We start from the raw sequence: 17,500 nt of genomic DNA on the forward strand, positions 1-17,500 counted from the left end.
TGAGTGCAAAAATGTTATAAATTAGTGCTAGTTTATTCCTGTTAAGCATGTTTAGAATGAGCTCAATTAGATACATAATATATTTCTACAATAATTAATTCACAGGAAAAGGTGAATTGTGTACTACTGATGTTTTTATAGCCTGTTCAGCAATGGATTTTCTTAATAAATAATTTTTGTTACTTATTTTTGTTTGATCTGTAGTATTGTCAGTACATTGATAGAGTGGGAAGACAAGAAATTTGGGAGATTTAGTTTCCATACATGTGTCCAGATGTTCACTATACAGAATTTGTCTAGTCCTGGGATCTCGTATTTGTTGACAATGAATTGTTATTCTTATTCTTAAAGTAAGTTTACTTTGTCCAATGTAATCTTCTCTGCATCCATGGCATTTACAACAAGTATTTTGTCTGGTCACTTGCCACCTTAATTTTAATAATAATAACAACAACAATAATTATTATGGTTTCAAATTTTAGTACTACGCCAGTAGTTTTGGAAAGAGGGTAAATCGATTACTTTGACCGCAGTGCTTAACTGGCATTTCATTTATTGATCCCAGGGTTGAACTTGGTGAATTCAGAAGATAAAGAATGGATGAAATGCCACAAAGCAGTTTTTTTGGCATACTAACAATTCTGTAGTAGTAGTAGTAGTAGTAGTAGTAGTAATAGCAGCAGCAGCAGTAATAGTAGTAGGACCCTCAACAAAAACAACAATAATAATAATAATAATAATAATAATAATAATAATAATAATAATAATAATAATAAAAGATAGTGATCATGGGAACTGCCCATATCCTACGTAAAATATTTTCTATGTAATCTCAAATTTTAAAACAAACTCATCATTTTCTTATGGTTTCTTAAGCATTCTCTAGAACAACACTATGTACAAAACCAAATATATGACACCCTAGGCGTAACACCAACATGAACTTATAACGTGTTGTCTCTTGAGGCCTCTGGGTAAGACTTGGAGCCAACTTGTACAAATACAAAGCAAACGTCAAACATATAATAATAATAATAATAATAATAACAATAATAATAACAATAATAATAATAATAATAATAATAACCCCAAATTGGCAGAAATTCAAAAGATAGTGCTTATGGGAATTGCCCATATCCTACGTAAAATACTGTCTATGTATTTCAAATCTTAAAACAAACTCATAATTTTCTTATGGTTTCTTAAGCATTCTCTAGAACAACACTATGTACAAAACCAAATATATGACACCCTAGGCATAACACTAACTTGAACTTCTAACTTATCTCTTGAGGTCTGTTGGGGGAGACTTGGAGCCAACTTGTACAAATGCGAAGCAAAAGTCAAACAAATAATGATAATAATAATAATAATAATAATAAGAAGAAGAAGAAGAAGAAGAAGAAGAAGAAGAAGAAGAAGAAGAAGAAGAAGAAGAAGAAGAAGAAGGAGAAAAAGAAGAAGAAGAAGAAGAAGAAGAAGAAGAAGAAGAAGAAGAAGAAGAAGAAGAAGAAGAAGAAAAAGAAGAAGAAGGAGAAGAAGGAGAGTTAGCTTGCTTACTTTTCCAGAAGACTGGATGCCTCGACATACACAGCAGTATACCACAAGCCAGGCAAAGACGAAACAGCCAAATATTTTCCAGTTAATCCCTTCAGAAATTTCGATGGAAGGCGATATGTTCAGTGCTTCTCGATACCAATAATAAGAAGAGGGTCCAGCTATGTCACATTCTTCAACAGTCACATTGCCATCATAGGGACATTTTTCCCAGGGCAGATTTTTTTGGAATGAATTGAATAAGTAAAAAAAACACCAAGTAATAATGGCGTTGTAATAGATTGCTAATAACAGAGAGACGACGGCACTCGCGATACCGATTCCTCCAAGATATGGATGAATGGCATTCCATACGCCAATGCTACCTTTTTGAAATTTCTGTCCAATGGCCAACTCCAGGTAGAGTAAAGGCATCCCCTCTGCAAACAACATGACAAGGTATGGAATAAGGAACGCACCTGTGTAAAAGAAAAACGAAAGACAAAAGATTTTTTTAAATCGCATGAAGCAACAACCATTTAATGGTACATTTAGTTTATACGTTCAAACAGTAAATTTATAATAATAATAATAATGATAATAATAATAATAATAATAATGATAATAATAATAATAATAATAATAATAATAATAATAATATGGAATGATCGAAAAAGGAACTGAAAATTATTTAAGAATGATCCCTGGATTACCATCCATACAGGAAGTGCAAAAGATTGTCTTTACTGGTAACTGGTAACTCACACGTATTGAGAAGAGCATTGTTGATGTGAATTTTGTTTCCCTTTTTCTCCTTTATTTTCTTTATTTACTTTTAAAATTTTTTTATGTTTTCCTTTTTCTCTCTGTCTTTCTTCCCCTTTTTTTCTATCACATGACTTTGTAAATGAACAATCTGGTGATTTTTTAAATTTATTTTAATGGACTACCAATGTAGACATTGCGTTCCCTGCCTTAGGTGTTAGGAAGACACTCGGCAAGAAATGGAAACAGAATTAAAAAAAAGATGATAATGATACTAATAATAACAACAACAACAACAACAACAATAATAATAACCTTTTCTACAAGACACAAAGTCTTAAATTTTGGGGTAGAGGACTAGTCAATTACACTGACCCCAGTACACAACTGGTACTTAATTTATCAACCTAGAAAGGATGGAAGGTAAAGTTGACCTCGGTGGAATTTAAATTCAGAACATAGCAACAGGTAAAATACCGCTAAGCCCTTTGTCCAGCATACTAACGATTCTGCTTGCCATAAGGGCAGCCATTTTTTGGGTGGGGGGGGGATAATTTGATTACATTGACCCCAGTGTTTTACTGGTACTTATTTTATTGATCCTGAGAGGATGAAAAGCAAAGCTGACCCTGGCAGTATTCGAGCTCAGAATATAAAGTTGAAGGGAAGATAAACAGGTGAAGGTTCTGCTTCTTGGTGTGGTTCCTGTGCCCTCTCAGTTTTTATCAAAAGAAACCAACATTTTTGTATCACATGATGGCAGTGGATTAAGTTGACCTGACACTAAATAACAGTGCAGTTCCTCCTGGTTAGCAGCACTTTCTATGAAAGCAACTTGGTTTGACAGAGCAATCAATAAAGAAAAGTGTTGCCTATGGATGCCCATGCAGCACAGTTCTAATTATAGATGACAACAAAGTACCAAATCTGAATACAACAGTCTAACACGATGTCTATTCTGTGAGCTACAATTTCCAAATGAAAATAATTGCTATTGATATAACACACACATACACACACACACACACACACACACACACCTGTTCAATCCCACTGTATGGAATTTTGGGCAAATGTCTTCTACTATAGCCTTGGACCAACCAAAGCCTTGTAAGTGGATTTGGTAGGCAGAAACTGCAAGAAGCCCATCATGTGTGTGTGTGTGTGTGTGTGTGTGCCCCCACCCCAACCACTGCTTGACAACTGATGTTGGTTTGTTTGCATCCCAGTAACAGTGCTTGTTTAGCAAAAGAGACCGAGAGAATAAGTAGCAGGCTTCAAAATAATAATAATAATAATAATAATAATAACAGCAATCCTTTGGACTATGGGCACAAGGCCTGGATTTTGTAGGAAGGGGTACAGTCAATCACATTGACCTCAGTACTCAACTGGTACTTTATTTATCGACCCTGAAAGGATGAAAGGTAAAGTTGACCTTGGTGGAATATGAACTCAGAACGTAGCAGCAGACAAAATACTGTTAAGCATTTTGTCCAGCATGTTAACGATTCTGCCAGCTCGCTGCCTTCAATAATAACAACAACAACAACAACAACAACAACAACAACAATGAATGGCAAGGTCGACCTCAGCGGAATTTGAACTCAGAACGTGAATGCAGATGAAATGCCGCTAAGCATTTTGCCCAGCGTGCTAACTTTTCTGCCGGCTCGCTGCCATAAACCCTAGAAATATTGGAAGCAAAGTGAGCCTAGCAGCATTTGAAGTCAGAATGTGAAGAGAGACAAAATGCTGCTAAGCTTTACTGCCCAACATGCTAACAGTTTGGCCAACTTGCCACCTTCCAACAGAACAACAACAGCTCAGAGATAACGCTGTCTGATGCTTACTGCCAGGTCACACATGACATAGTGTAAAGTACAGAAAGAGAAATGTGCAGACTGGATCATTTGTTTTTGTTTTGTATTTTGATTATTTACTGTTTTTTTTGTTGTTGTTTTCTTTTTATTAATTTTATCAGATCAAACATTTCTGCTTAATTGCCCTTCAGAAATGTGCCAATGTGATTAGGTCGATTTATACAACACCCAGTTGTACTATATTGGTTGACTGAGTTTTGGCATTAACATTCATCTCACGGGATGGATGTGGTAGAGTGTAGATACTGCAGCATATACATCCATCCATGTATCCATGCATCCATCCATCCATCCATACATACATACATACATACATAGAACAGTATAATTAGGATAGTTAATGAACTAGTGGAGAGGCATGAAATAAAAGCTGGTACAAATCTCTCCCCAAGTAGTATTGGTCAAATCTATTTATCAGAACAACAGAAATAAAAAAAAATGGACCAGCTCACTGAGAAGATAGCACACGGGTATTTGGCATGAGAAACACAAATAATAGAAGAGATCGATCATGTCAAAAGCTTGGCATGGAGTACCAATAAGTTTATTCCATCCTACTTCAAAGGCTGCCTCCATGCATTACAAGAACAAGAGATCCTCACCGAGTACCTACAGCATAAATGACAGAAAACATTGACAGACAACAAATGTAGGCCATGCATGTCCAACGCTGAAGACATCAACTACATTATTGCCAACTGCGAGAGAATGTCTTCCAGGTAATATCTTTCCTTAAGGCATAATGCAGTGACCTGAACGGTCTGGAACAGGATAACAAAAAAGAAAACACTGACAAAGTTGAATACACTGAGACCGATGAGTCAAAAGAATTTTGGTGGAACTTAGAAATTAAGACAGCCACCAACTTAAAACACAACTGGTCAGATATTTAGAAAATGACCATTTGAGCGTAATCGTTACCAGCATTGCCTTCTAGCACTTGTGCTGGTGGCACGTTAGAAAATCATTCGAGTGAGGTCATTGTCAGTGCCGCTGGACTGGCTCCCGTGCAGGTGGCACGTAAAAAACACTTTTTTGAACGTGGTCGTTATCAGTACCTCCTGACTGGACCTCGTGCCGGTGGCACGTAAAAGCACCCACTACACTCTCAGAGTGGTTGGCGTTAGGAAAGGCATCCAGCTGTAGAAACTCTGCTAGATAAGATTGGAGCCTTGTGCAGCCTTCTGGCTCACCAGTCCTCAGTCACACCGTCCAACCCATGCCAGCAAGGAAAACGGACGTTAACCGATGATGATATATATATATATATATATATATATATACACACATATATGTATATACATATGTATAATGTATATATATATATATATATATATAAGTTTATTTATGAGGGTAGAAATTGATATATGCTATTTCTAGCATATAGGAGTCCACTTTTGCTGGTCATCCCTCTTATTTTTGTATATATATATATATATATATATATATATATATATATATATATATATATATATATACATATATATATATAGATAGATAGATAGAAAGAAATAGATAGGAAAATAGTTTGATAAAGAGAGAGAAAGAGAGAGAGAAGAAAGACATGTGTCTGTGAATGTAGGAAGAATGTTGGTGGTGGAATTCTTGCTTTAATGCCGTTGACAATATTAGCATTGAAAGAAAGAAAAAAAGATTCAATGAAAGGTACTTTTATGATTGATGAGAAAGAAGAATACCAAATACGCTGTGTCAATTATGTCTGGAACATTCCATTGCAGAACTCTGGCTAAATTTAATTCTCTTTTCACCAGTCTAGTTGGTGTGTGTGTGTGTGTGTGTCTTTGTGTCTGTGTTTGCCCCCCCCCCCGCCACCATTGGTTGACGACTGGTGTGTTTATGTCCCCATAACTTAGCGGTTCAGCAAAGAGACCGATAGAAGAAGTACCAGGCTTAACAAAACAGTAAGTCCTGGGGTTGATTGATTTGACTACAGATTCTACAAGGTGGTGCCCCAGCATGGCCGAAGTCTAATTGTTAAACAAGTAAAAGATAAAAGATACATAAATATATATATCAGCCTCCTCTGGCCCCTGTGCCGGTGGCATGTAAAAATCACCCACTACACTCTCAGAGTGGTTGGCGTTAGGAAGGGCATCCAGCTGTAGAAACACTGCCAGATCAGACTGGAGCCTGGTGCAGACTCCTGGCTTCCCAGACCCAGTCAAACCGTCCAACCCATGCCAGCATGGAGAACGGACGTTAAACGATGGTGATGATGATGATGATGATGATGAAAAGCAATCCATATTTTAGATTATTTATCTAAAGTGTTCCAAACTTTCTTTCAAGACAGAAAGGGGCTTTGAGGAAGTCTCGGCTGCTATTTCTGTTATTTCAGGTAAAGTCTCCCTCTTTGTAATAACTATAACAGTTTTAACTCTTACTGGGGGGTGGAGTGGGGTGGAGCGTTTGGGTTTCCCAATTCCAAAGTTTACTTAGGCATTATTAAGTGGATGCGAATTCTTGAAGTGATATTCCATGGCTGGGTACCGTTTTGAATGCTAACCTTTCCAGGTTTTCAAATGAAGTACTTTACTCCACTGGATGTCATGCATCAATCGGATTGTGGAGTTGTAGAAGAGAGGTTTTATGGGGAATGGAAATTAATGCCACCAAGTGATGCCAATGGGAAGAAATGTGTGGAGACAAATGCATGCACACACACACAAATATATACACACATACCTTTATTTGTTTCAGACATTGGCCTGTGGCCATGCTGGGGCACCACTTTGAAGGGTTTAACTAAACGGATCGACCCCCCAGGACTTATTTTTTAAGGTCTGGTACTTAGTGTATCAGTCTCTTTTGCCAGCCTACTAAGTTATGGGAATGTAAACAAACCAACACTTGTTGTGAAACAGTGATGGTGGTCCACACACACACAAACAGCATAAAATAGTTTCTGTTTACCAAATGTCACTGACAAGGCATTGGTGAATCCAAGGCTGAAGTAGAAGACATCACTCAAGGTGCCAAGCAGAAGAATTGAACCAGAAACCATGTGGTTGTAAACATGAATTTCTTAACTGCTCAGCCGTGCCATGCATCGTTTACAAATGTCTCCCTTCTCTTAATTACATTCATTTATAACACCTTCCCTATGAGCCAAAATAGAAATCCCCTACTACAAGGGAGGGGAACAATCAGGGCGAATTTTAAGTACACAAGTACTTGTGCAAGTGCATCTGTACTGGGAAATATAATGGATGCTTAACTTTGCAGACACTTGATTCTGCATCTTGGAGTAAATTTCTATTTTAGTCTTTTGGCATAAATTGGTTTTTCTTCCTCTGGCAGGTTTATCTCTTATCCCTTACTATTTGTCTTTTAGCTTGTTTTGGTCATTACACTGTGGCCATGCTGGGGCACTGCCCAGAAGAATTTTCTAGTTGAATGAATTGACCTCAGTATAATTTTATTTGAATGCCTGGAATTTCTTATTCAATTGGTCTCTTTTGCTGAACTGCCAAGTTACAGGTTGTAAACACACTAACACGGGTTGTCAAGTAGTGGTGAGGACACACACACACACACACTATGGGCTTCTTTCTGTTTCCATCAATCAAATCCACTCATGAGGCTTTGGTCAGTTTGAGACTATTATAGATACTCACTGAAAGTGCCATGCAGTGGGACTGAACATGGCCCTGGACTAAATAGTAGTTCAACCAGTTAGAAATAGTAGCCAAATCTCCTACAGATCAGACACAGGTTTGGAAATGAGCGCTATGTCAGATAATGATAATATAATTCTAGAATCACTAAGATTGTGGCCAGAATGCTTTTGAACCAAAGTGGTTTTTTTTTTTTTTACTTGAATTGCAGCTAAATAGCAACAATTCTTTTCTTGTTATCATCATCACCGTTTAACATCCACTTTCCATGCTGGCATGGGTTGGATGGTTTGGCTGAGGGCTGGCGAGACAGAAGGCTGCACCAGGCTCCAATCTGGGCAATGTTTCTACAGCTGGATGCCCTTCCTAATTCCTAGACTTGTGCCCTTTCCCTCAGTGGACTCCTTCCTTTAAACTGCATTGCATGACATGCTGCACAGAATCTACACAATATCTAGAATTGCTATGTTTTCTTTTTATCAACCAGCTGAGTGTGATATGAGGGAGATTTAGTTTCTATTTCTAGCATGTTGAACAACCACATAGAGGCTCTTTTCAGTGTTCACATACTAGGTCAATGAGACTAAAGAAAAACAACTAAACGAACATATAATTAACTTTATTAGATGTACTGTTAAATAACAATAGTTTTGTGAGTAAATATTGATTTTGAACAATTCTTCAGATATAAATTAAAAATTTAGATGTCTCATTTGCTGAGAAATCTAACTTCAATTTTTAGTCTTGTTCCTTCTATCATTCTGCTACAAGAATTCTTGTTGCAGAATGAGGTCTTGCCAGAAGGTACCAAAGGAACCAGGAGTTGGCAATAAATCAGGCAATAAATTGAACCTATCATTCATCATGATCATAATTATCATCATCATCATTCCTCATCTATTTTCCATGCTGGCATGGGTTGGACAGTTTAACAGGAGCCGACAAGGCTGGAGGGCTGCACCAGGCTCCAGTCATCTGTTTTATCATGGTTTCTACAGCTGGATGCCTTTCTTAATGCGTTCGTCTTAACAGATGTTCTGAGTTCAACTTCCACCGAGGTGGACTTTGCCTTTCATCATTTCGGGGGTCGATAAACTAAGTACCAGTTATGCACTGGGGTCTATGTAATCGACCAGTCTCCCTCCCCCAAATTTTCAAGCCATGTGCCTATAGTAGAAATGATTATTTTCAAGAATGGTATTTCAGGTGTGACAAACTGGTAATTCCAGGAAGGCACAATGAAGAGGGTGGTTAAGAGAATTGAAAAATATGGATTTCGGTGTTGGTAGATGACGTCATTCACCCACACACGCTCCCCTCATGACATGAATGAAGAGGCTAGGCTGAAAAGAGGTGAATGACGTCGTCTCCTTAAAGTGACTCTCTGTAGACCAACACCGAAGGATCACCAAAAAAAATTCAAGGTCTATTACGAATATTTCAGAATATGTCGAATGTTTTTACTGATCATTTTTTAAAAACGTTTTGCAACATTATAATAGAATATTTTTTTTTCAATCATAACCAATTCAATATTTATTCATTACAATTTGCGGAAGTTGAACAGTAAAAATGTAATAAAAAAGGAATAAATAAATAAATAAATAAATAAATAAGTAAAAAAAAAAAGGGCATGCACGGTCTCTCAGAGATTCTCCAAATGAAAAACAGCAACAGAAAAATATTTGGATTGAAAATTCCTACGAAGGAAGGAAATTTCATTCAAATTTATCGTTACTGTTTCTAGCTCTGGTCAACACTGACAGGAGCAGATAAATGAAAGATCAAAGACATTCCATCCGCGACTACCACATCTCTTTGAAGAGATATTGTCCAGGACTACATTTGTCCTCTCCTCGTGTCTTTTATTTACAGAGACTTGGCGGGGTGGGGGGCAAGTTCGGTTGCTAATATTTATCAGGGGTCGAATTTGCTTTTCATCCTTTCAGGCTCGATAAAATAAGAGCCAGTGGAACACTGAAATCGATATAATCGATTCACCCCCTCCTCCGAAATTGCAGGCCTTGTGCCAAAATTCGAAACCGATATTTAGCAGGTTGAGCGACCGACCAATTAGAGAAGCTCCCTTGTAACCAGCAGAGCCCAGATCGTGAACTCCCTTCCACCCCAACCATCACAGGCGGTGTTTAAGAAAGAAAGAAAGAAAGGAAGAAAGAAAGGAAGAAAGAAAGAAAGAGGAAGAGGAAGCAAAAGGAGAATGAATAGATGTCGCTGGTTATATCAATAGTGATACTGCTGCTGCTACTGCTGTTGAGGTCAATCTCTGGTTGATAGACAGATACCTAACACACGCATCCCTTCGACAATCTGTTACTCCCCACCCCACCATCCAAACGTTCGGTGGATATTGAAGCTCCATTCATAATTTCGTACAAGTCCTACTGTTCATTCTTTCATTCATTCTTTCATTTATTCATTCATTCAGTTGTGCCAATATACACAACGCGTATCCAATCTCTGTATAACATCGATACAACCATCATCAATCGCCACCACCACCACCACTACGACTGCTGATGCCCTCCCCTACTACTACTACTACTACTGGTAGTAGTAGTAGCAGTAATTCGTTTTCTGTCAACGCTTTCTACTTTCTCCAATTGTTCACGGCCTCTTCCTCCTGCTTAGTTCTCTTTCTCTTTCTCACTATGTATGTATGTATGCATGCATGTATGTATGTATGGAGAGAGAGAAAGAGAGAGATGTGTACATAGACACACATACACACATCAACCTATAAACGCAGGGCTGCTACATCAGTGCTGAACTGTGAAGTGGGACTAAAACAACAGCAGCCCTTTTCTACTGTCCCTTACACTCGCTCCCGCGAATTATGTCTCTGGTGCCCTAAAAATCACTGGGTTACCATGGCAGCAACTGGCTTCACTGAAAGTAAAAATTCCATTGAAAGAAGAAAAATAAAAGGGAGACTATACGCACGCACGTACACACATACACTTCCATGTACATACGTAAGGATGAAGAACAATGCTCATTGTAAGGTGAATGAACTTGGTATACGTATATGTGTGTATATATATTTCTTTCTATAAGTGTGTGTGTGTTTGATAGATAGATTTGTAGGTATGTGTGTATATATATATATATATATATATATATATATATATATATATATATATATATACACACACACATATATACATACATGTGTGTGTGTGTGTGTGTATATATATGAATATATCTTGTATATCTGAATGCATATACGCGCCAGTTATTGTATATGTACGTAGTAAAGGGTAGCAATAGAAATTTTGCGACCAGCCTTTGACTCCATTCACTTTGACTTATAAAACCCCGCGCAACGAAGGAAATGGATTTAAAAAACGTGTGTGAGATGTGATATTCATGCATTTTGTGAAAAAAATAATTAGCGAAAGAATTCATTTACATAGGTACAATGGCAGATTTAAAAGTATTGGAGTTGATAATGTTAGTAGTAGTAGTAGTAGTAGTAGTAGTAGTAGTAGTAGTAGTAGCGACAGTAGTAGTAGTAGCGACAGTAGTACGAACAAGGGTAATAGCAATGGTCATGTGGTAATGTTGGTGGTAGTGGTGGTCGTGATAATGGTAGTCATAGTGATTATATAGTCATACATTTATGCTTGAGTTATATATATATGTGTGTGTGTGTGTGTGTGCGTGTATATATATATATATATATATATATATACACACGTGCACACATACATATACGTACATGAATACGCACATATATACAATCATACGATTGTTGCCGATATTGAACTTGCATCCATCTTCCACTTTGTCTTCACACACACACACACACACAAATACTTATATGTACGCATATACACCTATACACCTATCTATCTATCTATCTATCTAGTCATCTCTCTCCATATATTAATATATATATGTAAACACACACACACACACAAGCGCACGTATATTTATACCTTTTCAATAAATACTTCTTTTATGCCCCCCTCCCATTATTATATTTAAGAACAAACACGACGAAATACACGTGCTTTCCAAAATTGTAAAGAACAGCAGCAGACAGAGGCGAATCTCCTTTTCTATTCACGTCTCCCGTATATTATTAGGCGGACAACATTATTAAAAATTTAATATTAATATATTAGACACACAATTACACTCATTATGTCTTCTTAATAGGTTGACATCATTAAAGGTAAATGCTGTTTATTTGTTTGTTTGGTAGAGACGGACTGAAAAATTTCAATCTTCCCCCACCACCACCACCAAGCAGGCTATTTACATGCTAGAAATAACAGCCAAATCTCACAAAACTAGTGTTAGGGTTAGGGTCAGGGTTAGGGTTGGGTTTACCCTGTGGATCTATATAAAAACTGGGGGGGGGGGGGGTCGAAATTTTGAAATTGAGATTTTTGAAAAAATTTTTTAAAATCGGAATCTCCATAGCCTAAAACGTGGGATTCCGTAAAAAATAAAAAATAAAACAAGGGGGGAAAGGTTCAGATTACATATAGTCCGTCTGGACCGTTTGTTTATTATATGGCTGCTTTAATAATGACGACAACGGCGACGATCCATTTACGCAGTCGAAAGCCATCCACTACGTCAGTGGTTCCCAACCATTTTTTTTTTTTTTACATTTAGGGACCTCTTTCATTCCTGTTTTACATGATTGGATCCTTAGAGCCACTCGATGGTTAAAAAACAGAAAACCCTGTTATATTCTAATAATTAAATATGAAGAATTGTATAAAACAAAACTGTTAAGATATTTTGTGTATTGTAGAATTATAATCGATTTATCCTTTTATTCTTTCACTTGTTTCAGTCATTTGACTGCGGCCATGCTGGAGCACCACCTTTTAGTCGAACAAATCGATCCCAGGACTTATTGTGACGGTCTCTTTTGCCGAACCGGGGGGACAAACACAGACACGCACACATACATACATACATATATATCTACACGACGGGCTTCTTTCAGTTTCCGTCTACCAAATCCACTCACAAGGTTTTGGTCGGCTCGAGACTATAGCAGAAGACACTTGCCCAAGGTGCCACGCAGTGGGACTGAACCCGGGAAGCAAGCTTCTTACGACACAGTTGAGAACCACTACACTACATGGTCATTCGGCTTGCTAGAAACTGCAGTGAAATCCTCTCCACGCAAACTAACTGTCTTTACAAAAAGAGAAAGAAACCAATAGGATATTCCATGTCATAAATACAGCGTGAATGAAGGTAGTGATATGGTAAAGACGTTAGCGTGCCTGACAAAATGCCTAGTTGCATCTTGCCGGGGTCAGATTTTATCCTTTAGGGGTCGATATAATAAGTACCAGTTGAGCACTGGAGTCTATGTAATCTACTAAGCCTATTTCCTTAAAAGTTGTTGACTTTTTGCGAAAATTCGAAACCATTTGAATGAAAAAAAAAAAAAAAATGAATGTCCAGATAATCATAAAAGCAGAATGGTCCTATGGAGGCTGATCTGGAGACTAAACAACAGAAAATTCTTTTCTTTGCTTTTTTTTAAAAATAGGGGCCAACAAGAGTATTTCGAGTCCTACAATATGATGAAAATGGTAGAATGGTCAGGCTGTTCAATCAGGGTTAAGTGGGAAGCTAAACACCACCACCAACACCAACGCCACGGTAACTACCACCGAGACGAGTCCCCCCCCCTTGGAGCTTAGGATGTATAGATGTGATGGCGATATGATGATGATGATGATGATGGTGGTGGTGAGATGATGATGATGATGATGATGGTCTTGTGGCTAGGCACTAAACGAAGAGTTTTCAGTTGCTGCCCCGGTCCCGCCCCTCGGGTTCCAGTTCATCCTACCCCTTGCACTCCGAAAGCTTAAACAAAATTTCTATCGAAGACCCTGTTAGTGGTGTTTTGATGTTGAAATGGTATTGCGCATTTCAATCATACAGGATTCCTTTTTTCCGATCAATTTTTTTGGAAGAAATCAGTTTTTCCAGCAAAGTACTTTGTAGTTTATTCAACAGACTGGGTGTGTGTGTGTGTGTGGGGGGGGGTTGTACCCGAAGGGCTTCGGTAAAACAGGGTTTAAGTGGCGACGGTGGTGACAGTGGTGGTGGTGGTGGTGTCATGAACACTAAAAAATACTACCGTGAGTTCTCAATCTGCTTTTTGCTTTTGTGGACTCGCAAAAAATCTTATACGAACCCTCTACGGTCATACAGACCCCCGTTGAGAAACTGCGATTTAGAATATACACTTGTGTGCCGAGAACGCTACAGTACTCTGTCTCCGAAGGCAGGAATCGGTATCTCATCAGGCAGTGAAGCAGCTCTGTAGGAGTTTTGGCCTCTTCCACCGCGACACCAGAGCTACCCGGGGCCACCCACCGATGGAGACGACAAAACTTTCCACACAAGAGCACAGGCTTTGTTAGGTCAGGTGTTACGACTCTGGACCAAATGTTTCTACTATCCTCATCGCTTTTTTTTTACTCCAGTTCTCAATTAAAAGAAGAAACGAAAAACCTCCGATAAACCGACAACATGGCAGTAAAGAAAGTAATTAAAGCGGAAGAAAAACCTCAGAAGAGCATTCAGTATTCAAAATACAAAATGCAGTGGGGCCTCACGCATGAGAAATACAGTGAGTTGGAAAACTTGGTTACCTATGCAATTAAAATACAGAAATTCCACCCACCCCCGTGTTCAAAAATCTATAAAAAAATGAAGAAAAAACAACCAAGGGAGATGTCTAACTCTTTCTATTATGGGCGTAAGGCTGACTATTTTTTAGGGGTCGAGGGAGTTGCTAGTCGATTACATTGACCCGTGACTGGTACTTAGTTTCTTAACACTGCAAGTGTAAAAAATCTAGGTCGACCTCGACAGAATTTGGACTCAGAACGTGAAGCCGGAAGAAATGTCGCTGAGCATTTTGTATGGCGTGCTAACGATTCTATCAGCTCGCTACCTTCAAGAGAAGTATAAGAAAATTACAGGAATATGTTTAAAACATCGAAACTGCAAATCTACCGGAGAGTATTTTGTCTTTAAAGGCAGCTGGTGAAAGCAATGATTCCATCATGTTTCAGTTTTATTAGGCGTCCTCGGCAAAACATTTTACCTCAGTAAGAGCAAGACCAATCTTCTATCTGTTTCATATTGGTCGTCTGAAGAAAGTCTTTCCAGTCCAAACTGCTTGTTAGTGGAACACCACTGATACAAGTATCTCGAGTGCTGGCTGAGTAATGTGCTGTCTCCATCATTCGATCTTCAGAAAAAGGAGAGGTGAGTAAAAAAAAGAGCCAGACTCGTTATCTTCAATTCGCTTTTCGTGCCTCATTTGATATTCCACAGGCTAAATTCAAATTATTACAAATATATTATAGAGATGAGCCCTTTCCATATTTGTATTCAATATGCAAAGCGTTCCCTTGAGATAGGTTTAATTCCAGATGCTGCGCTACGAATAAGTAACACAGAGACCTCCTTGTACCAGCCTACAACGCACACACGGTTTTCGATGAGATAGCATGAATGTGAATGGGTATACAGTATGAATGTGTGTGTGTGCGTGTATATGTTTATGTATATGTGTACATGAAACCCCTTGTAATTTCGTATGTTTACGGCATACATACATAGCCTTGTTATGAGAAGCCACTGAAGTTTAAAATTAGTGAGTAATTTGTCAAAACACCGCTGTCTCCTGTGATATAATATTAAAAATATCGCAGTACTGTTTATATTTAAGGAAAGTAATGTATATATATATATATATATAGGTGTGTGTTTACATGAAACGATGTTTATTCACTTAAAAAGAAATAAATAAAACAGGGGAGGCCATATTAAGGTGCAAAGTTATGTTACTTTCGAGAATTCCGTGAAGTCAGGCAGACGACATAACAACGATGAATAAAACGTCTGCTTAGATGACGTCAGGCTCTTATGGGCTCCACATTGGGCTTAAGAGGGGAATGAAAGAGCTTACGATGACGGATCGTTCAAGGTGTTTATTCTTATTTATTTGCAACAGTTGAAATATTTGACTTCATATTTTGGCGCAAGACCAGTAATTTCGAGAAAGTGGGAAATTCGATTACATCGACTCCAGAGATCAACCGACACTTATTTTATCGACACCACCCACAAAAAAAGGGATGAAAGGCAAAGTCGACCTCGGTGGAATTTGAACTCAGAACGTAAAGACGGACGAAATGCAGGTAAGCATTTTGCCTGGCGTACTAACGATTCTGCCAGCTCGCCGCTTTCAACAATTGAAATATTAGAAAGTAAAGCTAATCGATTTCAACAACAACAACACACACACACACACATATATACATACATACATGCCGTCATCATCATCATCATTTAACGTTCATGTTCCAATCTAGCATGAACGGAATGGTTCGACAGGATCTGTCGGGTCCAAGGACTGCATTATGTTCCAATGTCTGCTCTGGCATGGTTTCTACATTTCAATGCTCATCCTAACATCAACCACTTTACAATGTGGACTGGATGCTTTTTTTGTTTTCGTGCCACCAGCACTGGTGAGGTTGCCAAGCTGCTTGTGAGACCACGATCTCCAAGACAAAAATGGATGTATACTAGGGGATGAAAGGTTGAAATATGAGAAGGGGTAGGAACAGCGCAGAACAGGTTTCTTGCCGCAGAGGTGCGAACATGACAAAGGAAAGCGTTTGGGTGATCGGGATGGATTTGGGAGGAGATGAAAATAGTAGTGATGAGGTGTCTGGGTGGAGCTTCAAGGTAGAAGTGAGTGGGGGACACAAGAACCAGGAGTATGGGTGGGTAGATGTGGAGTGATTAGGAAAGCAAGAGATGAAGAATGGGTGAAGGGGTGAATACAATGAACGAAGAACAAGTTTTGAGAGATGATAAATAGAGGTGGGGGGGGGAGAGTAGGTAACACCTGTAGAGACAAGATAGAGTTAAGGGATGGAATTTGTGAACGGTGGCTAAGGGGAGGGGTGTATTTATAGTTATTTCATTTTAGATAATTGGATGACACTATTGCCGACATATCGGAAGTTGCAACGATTTGTTGTCAGGACAATCGACAAGGAAATGAAAATATTACGGAATCTTGTAGAAAATGAAAACATTACAAAATCTTGAACGTTTTTTGAAAAGAATTTAATGAAAGAAAACAATCCCCCCCCCCCAAATTGCAAGTTTTTCAGACAATAACGAAATTGTATTAGGTTGTCAAGAAAGTTCTTGCGGAATTTTTAATATTGGTTTTAAATGATGTATTTTCAAATTAATTTTCATTAAATTACTTTGATTTTATATATCATTTTAAAACCCATTTTTCGCTCTGTCTAATCGTGTTACTCTTTTTCGTTTTGAATAATTTAGGCTATTTTTTCCTGAACGTTGAATACAACAGGGACAAAAAGCAAATTCGCACAATTTTATTATTCCAGTTCAAGCTAGGCCGAAAAGCTGCGTTTGGCCCAGGAACCACTAATGAACGTACAGCACAATGGTGGTTCAGGAAATTCCGTAGCCGTGACGTGAGTCTTGAAGATGATAAACGTAGTGGTCGACCGTCGGACGTTGACAACGATCAACTAAGAGCCTTAGTGGAAGCCAATCCATGTACAACTGTTCGAGAGCTTGCTTCTGAATTAAACGTAACGTATACGA

General features: G+C 38.3%; 1 protein-coding gene across 3 annotated transcripts in view; it reads right to left on the bottom strand.

Moving 5' to 3' along the window:
• The window catches only part of LOC106870682 (sodium- and chloride-dependent transporter XTRP3), a 60,929-nt gene that overhangs the window by 36,455 nt on the left and 6,974 nt on the right, over positions 1 to 17,500 (bottom strand). For all 3 annotated transcript variants that reach the window (XM_089364306.1, XM_089364304.1, XM_089364305.1), the window contains exon 2: positions 1,561 to 2,015. In XM_089364306.1, coding sequence (XP_089220432.1) covers positions 1,561 to 2,015 — 455 coding nt within the window. The remainder of the gene's footprint in view (positions 1 to 1,560; positions 2,016 to 17,500) is intronic.

Source organism: Octopus bimaculoides, chromosome 16, assembly GCF_046866305.1.
Source record: "Octopus bimaculoides isolate indiv1 chromosome 16, ASM4686630v1, whole genome shotgun sequence".
Classification (NCBI taxonomy): Eukaryota; Metazoa; Mollusca; class Cephalopoda; order Octopoda; family Octopodidae; genus Octopus; species Octopus bimaculoides.